Source organism: Leptosomus discolor, chromosome 8 (assembly GCF_034619465.1).
Source record: "Leptosomus discolor isolate bLepDis1 chromosome 8, bLepDis1.hap2, whole genome shotgun sequence".
Lineage (NCBI taxonomy): Eukaryota > Metazoa > Chordata > Aves > Leptosomiformes > Leptosomidae > Leptosomus > Leptosomus discolor.
Genome location: NC_141398.1, coordinates 49,870,876 through 49,885,793, shown reverse-complemented (window position 1 = coordinate 49,885,793; position 14,918 = coordinate 49,870,876). Strand labels below are relative to the sequence as shown.

The window sequence follows — 14,918 nt, the reverse complement described above, 5'->3', positions numbered from 1 at the left end:
TACACCTGTGGCACTGTAAGGTACATACCAAGCATTCTCGAGTGGATAGTGTGTGTTCACAATAATGGCAGACATTTCCATAAGTTACATAATAAATACCATAATACATCAGTCCTTTTACAAAACATAGAGCTTCTCTGCAAAGTTGGTCCCCCCAGTTTTACATTTAAACGTTGACAATTTTATAGGGAAGCACTGTGAAGTTTTATGGTGCTTTTGCATTCACCTCCCAAAACCAATCCTACAGGCTTCCTGTTTCCACATGATTAATTGGACATGAATGAGATATGAAACTGAGACACCTTTTTAGCTTTGTCTGGATTTCTGCAAAGAATTCCGGAACTTGCAGAAATGTGACCGTACATATACAGGCATCAATCCCTGCCTGTTAACATGACAGGTGATCTCTTTTGGTTATTAGAAAGGTCTACTTTAACTTGACATAATTTTTGTTTGCCAAAATCTATTTTAAAAAATTACTGCTTCCGCTATGGGTAGATTCATTGCTTCTATTTTCACAGTTAATTGTGAAGTGCAAACTGCTTCTACAGAAAGAAAAAATTGAACCAGTGGTAAAGAATCAGCCATTCTGCAGGGGAAGACAAAATCGTGGTAAATGTGGATGAGAACCACGAGATTTGCTACTATTTTTCTGAACATGCAACTCCCCCTTTTTTCGCTCTGGATTTGAAAACCAATTAGTCATTTGTGTATGCTCTGACAACCCATGCAACTGGGTTCTGTACAATCCAGTCTAAATTAACAAACAGTATTTGGTATGAAACATTGTTTGTTTTGTTTTCTCCATCCTCCTCCACACCTCCCCCCTCTGCAACCATTAACTTATTTAAATAGAGATTGTTTACATTCTTTTAGTGGGGTTTTCATCCTTCCCCCTTTCCTCCACTGAAATAACATTTTGTGTATTTGATGAAACCCCCCCCATGTATTCTATTCACTCTGTCAGACACAACACCTGTGTTAGCCTCCAAATTTATGTTACTCCCAAATACTGTAAACAGTGACCAACAGCAAACACCAGTCTATTCAAGAACAAAAAATACAGGCTTCTGAGAACAGTGAGCTATTAATAGCAGACAAATCCCTGTTATAGCCAGTAGTGATAATACCCTGATACCTCACAGTTAACCGTTACAAGTCCAGCAGATGAAGACATCCTATTCTGCAGGCTGATTTGCATCTCTTCAAAACGCAAGAAGAAACAAACGTGCATTTTAGGATATTGAGAGGCAGAAGTTCTGCTTTGTTTTTCAAGTGCTAGGTTTAAATTTTCAGCTCATCCAAGTGACCCGTTTTGAAATGAAAGGTGAGGGGTGAAACACTGCAAAGACAGACTGGAGGGGGGTCGCTCTTGGCAGAGCCTGCACCTTCCTAAGAGAGTTTTACCACGCACACTGCCAGGACAATAGCGATAATGAGCACAGCGGAAAAAATAATCCCCGCTAGAACCTTGCTGATATCGCAGAAGGATTTATTTTCCTCCACAGAGATCATGCCAATAGAAGAAGCGCCCACGCTGATGGTGGATTTCAGTTCAGCCCCTGGGTCTTGCTTAGCCTCTACTGTCCACTGGGGGACATTGACCTTCATTTCCATCTCGTACATCATCTCTCCTACCTGGTTGATTTCGTTTTCGAGGTCTTTCAAATCCACCACGTCTATATTGTGCTCAGCCTCGTATTTCATATTCTGGACGCTCATCGCCCTGGCGGCTACACCAGAGGTTCCCCCACTCATGCCTGTCTGGATCAGGTGCTTTTTGGGGACGTTCAGCGGGAACTCGTGGCCCAGCTCCAGGGCTCTCCTCATGTCGATCTCCAGGATCTCTAGGCACGTGGAGAAAATCACCCATAGCCTCTCGAACTCGGCTTTATCTTCCTTACTCACGGTTTTGTCCTTCAGGACCGTGGTGAGCTTGTTCCTGTTGGCCACCGCCAGCTCCTGGGCTTTTTGCCGGGTTTTCTTGAGCTCCTCCCGCAGGTTCTGGGAGTCCGAGGTGCCGCCGATGGTCAGCACCATGTGCCGGTAGCAGGCGGTCACTTTGTTGAGCGCGTCCAGCAGCGCTTTGCACTCCTCCTTCACCATGATCCCGGCGGCGGCGCGGGGCTGCGTCCCCGCCGGTCTGCCCTGCTGCCACTCCGCCCCGATTACCCGGTACCGGGACCGGGGAGCTGCCAAAGCCAGACGCTACCAGCACACATGGCAAGCGGTAGCTTCGCGTCGCGCAGGCATTCGGCACCCTCTTACCCGCCTCGCATCCCCGCCGGCTGCTCAGGCAGTGCCGACGCCCCTAGGAGCCTGAGCGGGCTGCGGGGAGCTCCGGGGGGCAGGCAGCATCGCTCCCCGCTCGCTACTGCCACCGCGCAGGAGAACCGGGGCGGCTCATTCCGCCCCGCGCTGAACGGCAGCCGGCGCTGCCAGCGATCCGGCGGCGTTTTTTGAAAAGTGCTAAACACCGAGGAGAGGGAAGAAAAAAAAACCACGCGCAGGATGAAGCTCTGGAGGACGAAAGCCGGGACGCTGGCAGCGTGCGGTGCGGTGCCGCTGCCGGTGCCACTGCCACTGCCCCGCCGCCGCCGCCCGCCTTTAACTCGTCCCAGCTGGGCGCCCGCGGAGTCACATGGCGCCGCGCAGGGAGCGCCCGCGGCCTCCGGGGTGCGGCTCGGCCCGGCCCTATAAGCCCTCGCAGGCTCCGCCTCCGCAGGCCCCGACCCCGCGGCGGCTGCCTGGCTCCTCGCTCGTTCCCCGCCGGCGCCCGGCCATTGGCTTCGTGCGGCGCTGCTGCCGCGCCGGGCCCGCCCTGGATCCCGGTAGGGCTTGGCTGAGGCGCGGAGCGGTTGGGGGAGGTGGGCCGCCGGCGGCTCTCTGCGGCCGGGGAGGAGGGCAGGCAATGTTGTCGGTGTAAGTAGCCCTCCTGCCGCCGGCGCCCCCGGCTCGGTTCTCGGCGGGAGGACGGCTTTCCGCCGCGCCGAAGGGAGCGGAGGGTTGCGGGACCTGTTCTGGGGAGCCGCCCGGCCCGGCCCGCGGGGCAGCCGCCGCCCCCCCGCCGGCGTCGTCCCGGCGGTGCCCTCCCGCCCCTCCGTGACGGGGAGGGGGGCAGGGCCCGCGCGTCGGGAGCAGCGCGGCCGCGGCCTGGCCGGTGGACGGGGACTCTGCCGGCCTCCGCCGCGGCCTGCTCCCGGGCTGGAGCCGCGGGGCGACGGGGGCCGGCGGCGGGGTTGGGTCGCGCTTGCTCCCGGTCTAGTAGGGCGCTCGGCGCCGCCGGGCTGGAGGCACCCCGGCCGCACGAAGGGATGGCAGACGACCGTGCCCGTGGTCCCGCTGGCACCTGCCTTCCGTCTCGCTCCTTTCCCGCGGTGAAGCGGCGGGAACGTCTAAGGCGTTGTTGAACTTCTCTTAACCCCAGCCACGTCGGCTGTTTAGGTGAGGTCCGTACTGTCGGCTTCCTGCCGAACTTGGGGCGGCCCCGCCGTGTCGCAGGCGCTCCAGGGCAGCGCTGGGGAAGGACTCGTGTTGTCCTCGCCTTTTGCGCTGGGCGTTGAGGAAGGCCAGCGGGCAGTGCTGGTGTGCGATCCGGAGTGCCTGCAGTTAGCTCCCGTCAGGCAGTTACATGTCAGGGCAGGAAGCACACCAGTTCCTCGCTAGCAGAAGTGATGCCTCACGAACTACCCTTGTGAATGTGCTGAAGTACAATATAATGATTAGTGATGGACTCTAGGCTGTGTTTATATGTACATCTGAACCTTCTAGAAGAACGGAATGGAAGAGGAGTGAGACGTAGTAATCCTAACTATGTTGTCTCTAGCACATGATGCATCTTTGTCAAAGTGCACTTCTGCAGAACTTGTCATAACGTATGCTACTGCATATGTCTTGGTGTTTGTGGGTAAGAGAGTGGTTTTCTGATGCTGTAATAACTTGGAAAAGATGTGAAGATGTCTTCCCATGAGAAGGGGGAGCATAAGCCTTTCTCATATCCTGCCACCCGTGTAGCACAGTGTGTGCTATGAGCCAAGGTAACTTGCTACGAGGAGCAGAGTCCAGGCAGACTGGCTTTCTGGTGCTGAGCCCAGCCCTTAGAGTCTTGTTTAGACTATATTCCTTCTGGATCTTGGTAGCTTGGACTCCACTGAGTTTTTTGCTGTTCGGCCTTAATTTTGGCCCTAATTCTAAGCCATATGTAGCTTCTGCTGCAGGTTGCCACCTGTGGAAGAAACAACCTTTTAACTTCTGTAGATTGTTAAGTTACTACAGAGTAAACTGTGTGGTTCTATACCAATTTGTTGGTAGCCTAGAAGCAGTGAATCAATAATGCCTGTTTCCTTGCAGGAGTAAAGAAATACAGGATGATTTTGACCTGATTATAAGTGAAGTCTTATAATTGCTTAATCATTGTCAGGTGGAAAAAGGATTAGCTCTGGGTTTGAATGTGGAGTCCGATGTGACTTAAGTGTTAAGCTTATTGCTCACTAAATTACGCATATTTGTGTGTGTATAGTAGCTGTGTTTAAAGTCTGCCACATATCGCTAAAGTTACTCTTCATTGTGGCACACCAGAATCTTAAAACTGTCGCTCTGAAAGTAGCTGAAATGGGGAGGGAGGGGGGATTGTTTCAGGAACATGTGATTACTTAAAGCTGAAGGTGGCAGCAGTTATAATCTGTATCAGATAATGTCTAAATGCATCTTTAGGTGTGTCATGTGGGAAGAAAGAGGCTGTTATTTAGATTAGTTCTAAATTAAGTTCAGCTGGATGCAATTGTCCAATTCAGGTAGATTGTGGAAACTCTTAAAATGCAGTTGTAGTTTGTCAGACAGGCATAATGTTCTGAAAATCCTAGTCTTGATACGGCTTTCAAACAAGATACTGGCCGGCTGAAATATTGTCCTGGGAAAACTATTACAATGGAGTGTAAAAATCCTTAGAAGTGAGTTAGGAAGCAGCATAACGAGTAGTAGGAGAAATGTATTTCCTGGTTCTGTGGAAAGGCTTTCTTGCATATTAGTGACCATATTCTTCCTATGCCAGTACCCTTAAAAATGTTTGCAAAGTATTCTGTGGTGCTTCTTGAGCATCACTACTTGTTAAATGCTATATCATAATTTTAATAGACTTTTAAGTAGAATTGTAGGTAAATACAAGTCTGTTTTATTTAAGTGGTACGTAGGCCTTGCCTGATGGGCTGGTTTGAGGATTTGATCCATAGCAAGAATCTTAATTTATATCATGGAAGAATGTTAGACTGATATGTCTGTGTCATGGTGTTTACTGTCAGGGAGCTCTTAATTACCTCAGGCTGGTGTATGGTGCATTACATAGCATCAAAACACCAGTGGTGGTTAAAATAATTCCTTTTGCTAGTTGGAAGAACTTACCTGACGAATTGTGTTCCAGCCTTTCTTATCCTTGTTCTGCTCCCTTGAGAAACTAGTGTAATTCTACAATGTTTTTCATAAGTAGATATTCTAGTAATGGTCTGATGTTTTAAGTTGTTTGCAATGATGAGGTAAGACTTAGTGCTGGCTTGCAAGGACTTGGTTTTGCTATTGAGGTGCACAGAGAATGGATTAAATTCCTGTCCAGTTGTCTGGTCTAAGGACAGTCCGAACTAAGGTAAGTGGGATACAGGGTTGCTGGTTTCAGTTACCTTGTATTTCTGTGGGTGGTGTCTGCTGGGTCTGACTGTGCATATTGGTTTCTTTACCGACTTGCTGCTAGTCTTAGAGTTGATATCAACCCTAGGTGGTCTGCTGTGAACAATGGTGGTCTTTAATGCCGTAGTCAAGATACGGTGTTACCTTCTGTGACACCCATCTCAGCAGTAACCCTCAGTACATAGGCCGGGGAATTACACTACTGTCTTGCCTCAGTAACTAACGAATCAAAATAACTGGTGTAAGTAAAGCACTGTTTATCCTTGTATTTCAAGTCCTTAGTTTTTCTTGCCCCCCTCCAAAGAATTACCTGTGCTGTCACCTCTGCAAGCCTGCAGAGATGGCCTGCACCAAATATTGCAAAGTAATGCAGTGCAGCTCACTAATATTTGGAGGAAGCATCCTTGTTTGAGAAGCTGTTTTGGGAACTTTGTACTGTGTGTTAATGTTTTTCCTCTAAATGTTCCTTGTAATTGTTTATGTGGTTCACTGACCAGCATTCTCTGCACTGCGTTCCAGGGCTTGCTTGTGAATAGCTCAGGGTTCCCCATCTGAGAATTTAATGCAGTTTTAATAGTAAAAGAAAGAAATAGAAAAGTAAGCCGAAAAATGAAAGTTCTTTGCAGCTCTAGTGGATTTCTAAAGCTGCAAGAATTGGAACTCTAGTCTCTATTCTTCTGTGAAGAGGAGAATGCAGCTTGTTCCTAATACTGGCTAATGACAAGATTATTTCAAAAATCAATGGAAGTGACTGGATAGAAGTGGGAAGCTTGTCTGTTGAAGGATGAGTCACTCAAAATGTGCTTTCTCTGGAGGAAAGAAACAGGTGACTGGAGAGTCAGGCCAATATGTTCTTTGCCTTCAAGTCTGAGACAAATAAGAATAATGTGTCCACATCAAACTACAGTGGAAATGCACTGTTAGAGTACAAAGGGGGAACCTTCTTACTACTTTTTAGAATCAGCTCAGTTTTAGCTTTTGCAAGGCAGGGTTCATAATGAAAAGCTGCATGAGGAACTGATACAAACCGATCTGCAAGATACTCCCCAGGTGCTGTAGGGTCTTTGGGGGAGGTCTGTCTGAGAAATCTGATGGGAGCAGTGGCAGGAAAGGCCTAAATAGGGCTTGGGGGGTGTTGGGCAGAGACAAAACCAAAATCTTGATATCTTGTACCAGCTCTTAACCCTTCACTGGAAGGAATGTGTGCCTGAAGGGGAGATGCTGAGAGAAGTGAGTGTCTTCCTGGAATGCTGCTGACCCCTCCTTTCCAGACCCTGTTCCATTGCTGTCAGACTGATGTTCTGGGATCATAAAACTTTTTTTTTCTGCTGGTTGCTAGGACGCCTTGAGATGACTGATGCAAATTCACCACTCTATAATTGATAATTCAGAGGTGTTATTCTGATAGATTTCACTTTCACAGAAATCAATACAAGCTGAATCCAAAAGGGGTAGGAATAGATTGTTTCCTCCTTTGCTCTCTCATGGTGAGTAGGGTGGACTAGAACATGTCTTGGAGCCATTTTATGTTAAGATGCTCAGTGTTCTTCTGTTAGGGGAGGGAGTAAGGTTTCTGGTGTGCTCAGAAACAGAAAAAGGATCTTTTGTTTGTTGTTTTTTTTTGTGGTGAATGCTGATTTGAGGGCTGAAGTCCAGATTGTAACCTTTGCTGAGAAGTGGGGTAAATGAGGAGTAATAGTGCAGGTAACAGTGGCTGAAGGGATAACTAGATTTTTATTTGGACTGAGACTAGTTCAATTCCACTGTTGGGTTCCTGTTTGCTTGCAAAGTGCTTCAAGATGTGCTTACCTTTGGCTGTCCTTGCTAACAAGTGATGCTCTTAAATAGGGGGGGAAAACCCACCTGTGTAAAAAAAGTAATTTATAACTAGGGAGCAATTGCTTCCTCTTATTTTTTTTTGCAGAGCTCTGCGGTTTCCTAGTGCAATAAATATGCATACAAACTTTACCAGGAATGTCTGTCTGCTACTCTGAGCTAAACATCTTTTAGTTGAGTAATAAGTTGCTGCTTGTTCTGATTTTTCCTCATCAGCAAGTGGTATTCTAGTTACTGGTCTTAGTTGTTACTGTTGTAGAGTCTGAATGCTAAGATGAAATGGATGTCATCCTGTGAAACTAGGGAGGGGTGGAACTTCACAGTATTGCTGCGTAAGTAAACTTCAGTGAATTTATGCTTCTTGAACATTACCTGCTAATGGATCTGGATTTTGGAGAACATGGCATTCTGCTGCTTTGTAGCTGGACTTTTGTGGAGAGGACACTGTACTTGATGTTAGCATCACAGTGTAATATCCCAACTTTGTCTCATGGAGGGGTTTCAGCTTACTGAATGAGGCTAATAATTTTTGCCAACTTTAGTACCTGTTTTACTGTCTTTGCCAAAGCATTATTAAAATGCCGTAGTGAAAAAATGAATTTTATACTCTTCAGCATTGAATGAAGTGTTTGTATATAGAATCCCTAATTCTGTAATGAAAGGCATTTTCTAAGCAGTGTGTTTTGTTAGGCCTTTAATAGTGGTATAGCAGGATGTTCAGAAGATGATGTGCCTAAGAATTGAGTAAATAGTTGTATAGCTTGAATGTGGATGTGATGTAACTGTGAAGTAACAATGCAAATACAGGGAAATCTTCTACTTTAATGGCTGTCTAATTTTCAAAATGCTTCTTAAGAGGAACTGAAACCTGATAGGTCTGTAAAAGGTACCTCACTTGACCATCAATGACAAAATAAACTGTCATAGTTAAATCGTAGTCATTATTTTTGGTACCTGATCATAAGACTATTTCCAGTGTTTTGGAGAAAACAGATGTGCTTAGATTCTATTATATGTTTTTTCACTTCAGCTATCCCTTGTAATATTAGTTGTCTCATCAGAATTATCATTCTGATCTTAATCTAGAAAGGATTTGGCTGTTTTAAGGCGATGATTGTTTTTTTTAAACAATAACATAATGCCTGTTAGATTCTATGATTAGGTAGTGTCTGTTCTTCCAGCAAGTTGAGCTATTTCTGTGTTTACAAGCATGAAGCCACACATGTAAGTGATTCCATTTAAACCTTTTCTATAACATTAACACTTGTGTATTGCTTTACAGCTCAGCATGATAGAGTATAATAAACTTCATAGTGAATATGGCTTATGAGAATTTTTAGTGGGCTTTCTGTTAAGCATTAAACAGTTCTGGTGATGTATGTAAGACTTTGTACATTTCTTGTGTTCTTAGTATTAGTAAATCTAAAGCTGTCCAAGGTGCATGTAGGAGAATAAGTGCATATCCCCCATGGTGCTGCCCCCCCCCCCCCCCCCCAAGTTAAATTAGATTGAAGTTGGATGTTGTGTTCTGCCAACAAACTCTCAATGGAGTATTCTAATGCATTCCTCAAATTACAGCAATGCATTAGCCAATGTTTTCAGATGCATTTAACTTTTGGGGTAGAAAGAAATTGACTTAATCGCAAAAATGCCTAAGCCAAAATTTGGGGAAGCTTTAATGCACTCTCTTGATTCTGTAGACTTAATCTGTTTCAATTTAGTATAAAGTCCTTTGTTTTTCTGTAACTACTTGAATTGTAGATGGTTTATACATCCACACTTCTGCCTCTCTGAAGAATGCTGTGGATAGGTGAAGGAGGTCCAAGTGAATATGGTAACTTAGCTGTTTCACTTAGTGAGTATTCTACCTTTGCTTTTTATACCCACATTTTAACTGGGTATGATAGCTATCCACTAATGTAGCACTGAGCAGTTGCAGGGGTAAGGGAGAGAGAAAAGGGAAGGAAGTTCAGAATTGTGATTCTCAAACTAATTTGGCTAGTGGAGGTTATTTCCTGCTGTGTAGGAACATGCATGCAGTGAGCAGTTCGGAGTTCGTGGTCTGCTTCTGCCCAAGGTGGGTGACATACCCATATGAACTAGAAGTTTTAGCTTCCTTATTGGGGTACAGCATGTTGATGGCTTATTAGTTGCCTTACAGTAGCTAAAGTGCCAGAATTCAATGTTTGAATGCAGTTTCTTTTCACTTTTTGCTGGAGCTCACAAGTGTGATTCAGAAATACTGTTCTGTAGTAAAAGAAGCTACATGGCTGGAACTGAGTGTTTTAAAACTAGTTTTGTGGTGTGTAACTCATGAACCAGGAACTGAGGATTATAATTTCAAGCTCTTCCTGTAATGATCTGTTAGCTGAAATGATTCTTAAAGTACTCTAGTTGCTTGTATTTTTTTCAGGTGCAGGCAATGATTTAAGAGCTACATCAATCATACAGAAAGCAAGCTTCATAAGCTCAGGTTTTCTGTGGGAGCTCCTGTCCTCCCATAAATCTCTTCCATCTGTTTTGCTAGGGAATAAAATGTTGGTTTTAATTCCTTTCTAGACAAAGCTAATAAATTGGATTTTTTTTGATGGTGAGATACAGGTTTCTAGATGAGGAGGATTTGTGGAATGTGTTCTTCTCTCCCTCTTCCTATTTTGAGAAGAACTCTTTGAACTTAAAGATTTGTTAAGCTGAAGAAGTGTCAATATAGCTGTACCAATTGGGAACTCTTGTGCACTGCAGTTTTGTCTGCAGTCTCGTGCTTGGTTGCTGCCTTGTGTCAGTGTGCTTTTTTCCCTGACACAGTAAGTGGTATGCTAATACCTTCGCCATCGCTGTCCTCAGGAGGGTCAAAGCAGTCTCATCTATTGCTTGAGCAGATGCTGAACATGAATTTGTGAAATAAAAAGGCAGATGAAGATGCCTCAGTGGGCCAACTACATTAATAAAAGCTTGATTTAGAAAATGCCTGAGAGACGGTATAATCTAGACTCCTAGCTTCATGATGTCTATTACCACCTCTAGGAGTGGTCTAACAGGTTCTTAAAGATTTACAACATGAGACTTCGGTAGCTTTGCCAAACAATCTAAAACATGTGTTTATCCTGCCTTTTGAAAGGTGTTCCTGATCTGTAATCTGAGTCTGTGTTCTTCAGCTAAGGCCTGTTTGTTCTACAGATGTGGAAAAAAATGCCCTTCAGGGAGAGCTTGATCCACCTGGGGAAAAAAATCTTACCTGTTTCATGCAGTTTCTTCATGTTAAACAACATCGCTGCATTTCATTTTCTTTGGATTCTTCTTCCAGGGCTTTCTTGCCTTTCTCACTTCAGATTCTCCTCCAGTCAGTTCATCTCCTCTGAAATGCAGCACCCAAAAAAGGATGTGGGACTCCAGAATAAGTCTTGCTGTGGCAGACTATTTTGCAGGCTACACATGTGTGAATAAATTTTCAGATTCATGTTTGGACTGTAAGCTGCAGTCATTGAAGATATTACTTGGAATTGTGGCCTAGCCAGATGCTCAGCAGGCAGGGTATTTTTTTGTAGCTAACCAGTCCTGCTTATTAAAGTCTGTCTTAGCCCTGGTGTTCTACAGATCAGGGGTGAGACCTGTGTTCCTGCAGCAGACCTGCCTCTGGGCTTGCATTGCTTTTTCTTCCCCCACTACTGGTTGAGGAAGCCTATAGCTTGCATTTGGATTGCAGCTGCCTGCCAGGGAATGTTTATAGCAGTTTTCAGGTGTGGAATTGCTGGTGATTATCCTGTTTCCCAGGCAGTGTAGTAGGTCAGATCTTGTGCAAAGCTGTACTATTTCTAAGTTTGAAGTATCATGGTTCCTGAACTTGGCTAGTCTTTTGAAGGTGTCAATGAGCAAACATTTTCTTCCCCTTTGTGATAACAAACTTCATATCTGTGCTCCAAAGACCTCTGTTTTGGGACTGCTGAATTGGTATTCTTTTGTAGAAGCCCTTATTTTTATTGCGTGTTTTGAAAGCAGATGAACCATTTTATCTGGAACTTCACTGGAAAACTGAGGCAGTTATCTGCTACTGCTAAACTTCAGTGGTTGAGGCTGAGGTTGTCCAAGCTGTAAGTAACTGGTCATAACTTAATAATGGAAATTGCTTTCAGCTTTAGCTGATTATGTTTGGGTTTAGCTCATGTTTGTGTAAGGGAGCTTTCCTTGTGCCTAATTATAAGGAGGGACCAGACTGTAGGTCAGCTAACAGTCTATAGATCAGTTAACAGCATAGCTGAAACTCAAAGGCTATCTAAAATTTGATGGGGGTTGTGTGTACGTTTTTCCACTCTATCAAACTGCCATACAATGGTTTCATGCCTCTTCCATGAGAGGCATTTTTTAGCAGTACAGCATTAGGAAGATATTACAAGTGCTACAGAACAAGCATAAGAAGCTCACACTGAACAAATAACATGCTAGGCATAGTTCTACATTTAAGAAAATAAGGGCGTACTGTTTGTGTAAGGGTGGCTTGCTCACATTAAAGTTCTGCTGTTGTTTTCGTGCTTTCCTAGGACATACAGCTGAAACTGCATAAGGAAATCATGCAGCTTCTGTTGATTCCTAAGGGAAGCTGGATGAGGGGAAAAGTCATAGAACTGACTGTGATGTAGATGACCACAAATGATGCATTTCACAGTGACTTTAATTATGATATGGATATTCATATCTCCTTGGTATACCTCTTTCCTGTCACTTTCCCTGGAAAGTTGAGGATTGCCTTTCACAAGGGTTCCTGTTACACTGTCTGGGTGTCTCATTGATGTGTATTGGTCAGGAATCCATTTAGACCAGTGAGTCTTAAGACTGAGCATACTGCAAAAGCATTGATGTCCTGTGATGCACAAGAATCTGCTGTAAAGAAACTGTTAATTCATGTGTCTCAGCTTGTTTTAGATCTTAGCAGTCTGAGTTCGTTTGTATATCAAAGTAATAATGTAGATCTTTCCTCTCCTAAGTTTTGTCTAAACATATCATGCATTTAGACTTCAACACCTCTCAGGCCTAAGGAGACATCATGAAGAGAACTACATAATTAGAAATATATATATTAATGGAAAATAATCTTTCTGAATATCTTCTGAGTAACTATAGCGACCTTATTAGTTACGTGTGCCACTGACTGCTTGCACCAAGACCTGAAACTGCTTTTTCCTTTTAGATAAGGAGAATCAAACTGCCCCCTAGGTATTCCCAAATATTATATTTTAACAGATACCATGTATGACACTAACCGCTTTCCATATATATTTTAGAAAATCTCCTTGAAATATCTGAAGTCCATATGGCTATGTATGATGAAGATATCTTGAAAAATCCCTTCTATTTGGCCATTCAGAAGCGGCGTCCTGATCTATGCAGTAAAGTTGCAGAACTCCATGGTATTGTAAGTATAAATAAGTAGATTTAAAAGCTGCTTATTAAATATTAACTATATGAATTTAAATCATATGCCTGCTATGATGCATGCAAAGATTAGTATGAGCCTACAAAACTTGGAAGTGGAACAGAGCAACTTTTAGTTTAAGTTGCTTGTTATTTCCTAACACAGACCTCTTGATATATTGCATGGTAATAAAAGATCAAAGTTGGTGTTTTTAAACTTTACAGGAAGCTTATTTTCTTTGCTATGAACTAAAGTTACATATTCTCCCATTTGCTTGTAACTTTAAATGGGATTGACCTTTGAAATCCCTGGTGAACAGACAATCCTAACTTCTGACAGGATTTTACATAGCAAAACAAAGCCATTAAACTGAGCTGGAATAAAAACTCCAGTCTTTCAGATTTCTAATCTGGCTATTCTGCAGTCTTCATCCAAAATTGTGCGGAGATGACATTAAACTTGGAGTTTATTGTTACCCGATTATAAAATACAGGGTTGTTTCGGCTGTGTGTTATTTAAGATGATGTGATTAGTGAAACGCTAAAATCTGTTTTCTGTTCTGGCTGTATTCTAACACCATTTTGGAAGGCTTCTGAGTACTGAAAGAACCACTTGCTTTATGCTTCTCTTCCTTGACCATGACATATATTTCTTTTCAGCATGTATACAGTGTTTGTTGTATTCATAATGTGTTGCTTTCTAATTAAGAATTTCTCTCCAACTGCTAATGTGTAGTAGACCCAAGGTGTTTTTTACTGTAGTTTTTTCTTTTCTGATGGATTTTTTTTTAGTTTGAAAATATACTTCACTTTTATCTGCCTAATCTTAGGTCATTAAGGTGACTGGTGCTCTGTAATGTAAGATTTCATCTCCTCCTCTCAGTATTGTTTGCTTCAGTTACATCTGTCATAGTTTTTTGGATAAGTCACTAAATGAAACTTCTAGGTTAATCACTGGACTCTGTGAGTCTGTCAATGGACTTTCCTTTTTATTTATTTAAACAAAAGCACCTATAGCTGCTACACATTTGCTAGTAAATGTTTATAAGCCAGATTCAATTGCTTGCCTCTAAGGTGCAAAAGCTATTGGTGGTTAGCTGTTGATACAAGGCATTTATCTCTAAAGCATGATGTAACTCTTTTAGGTGTTAGTTCCATGCAAAGGAAGCCTTTCAAGCAACAGTCTTTCTACCTGCCAGTTTGAATCTTATGTTCTGAAGCCGCTAGAAGAAAATTTTCAGACCTTAAATGGAAAGGTATTTCTGTTTTGATATCTGAATGTATCTTGTGGACACTCCAATAAATGATTTGCTGCAACTGATGACTGATAATGTGAACTAATGGTTACAGGAGAGGTAGCTAGGAGTTATAGCTAACTGGCAACAGTACTAAGTTGCTCATCTAAGCCAAAGTTCTCAGGGATATACTGCTTTCTAGCAAAAGCTGTGTTTTGGCCTATATACAAGAATAATTGTGTAAGCTGGTTTCAGCTTACTACTTTGCTGAAGCAACTTTGACAATTTATCTGTGTTTTGTGGTGTGGCAGAAGTGCCTTTATCACTTAGTTAAGAACTGTCTTTCTAGCTTTCAGGCAAATAGTAGCCTGCCTATATGGTACATTGATGCAAGTTCACCAAGGCTTAATACAAAATTGTGATGGTATCCAGTTGTATCTGAGGCCTGATGTATTAATTCAGTAAATGGAGTAGAAACGGACTCACGTAGCAGAAGCTATGATAACTAAGGCTAATGTGGCATAGGATCACATTTTTTCACTTGTAATTGTGCAGTCAGAGACCTTGCACCTGTTTGCAGGCTGTCATCTAGATCTTGCTACTGCAGATGTCCTCACTGGAGCTGCTTGAGAAAATAAAGCTGAGTGAGAAATGTAGACAAGATGTGTGGTGTTTTCTGAAGCTGGACTTAGGCCTCAGTTCTAAGTTGTTTTTCAATTTCTCTTCTACTAAAAATGCTCTAAAATCTGCGAATGGTCATTTGGA

At 43.4% G+C, this 14,918-nt stretch overlaps 2 protein-coding genes across 2 annotated transcripts in view; one reads left to right on the top strand and one right to left on the bottom strand.

Annotated features, from left to right (window-relative positions):
• Window positions 1-1,392: 1,392 nt before the first annotated feature.
• RGS9BP (regulator of G protein signaling 9 binding protein) lies at window positions 1,393-2,106 on the bottom strand. Its single transcript, XM_009961710.1, has one exon. It carries the CDS (start codon window positions 2,104-2,106, stop codon window positions 1,393-1,395), a length of 714 nt encoding a protein of 237 aa, XP_009960012.1.
• A 10,687-nt stretch (window positions 2,107-12,793) lies between these two features.
• Window positions 12,794-14,918, top strand: part of ANKRD27 (ankyrin repeat domain 27) — a 34,343-nt gene continuing 32,218 nt past the window's right edge. The window contains exons 1-2 of the mRNA XM_086468950.1: window positions 12,794-12,919; window positions 14,064-14,174. Coding sequence (XP_086325076.1) covers window positions 12,818-12,919; window positions 14,064-14,174 — 213 coding nt within the window. The 5' untranslated portion in view covers window positions 12,794-12,817. The remainder of the gene's footprint in view (window positions 12,920-14,063; window positions 14,175-14,918) is intronic.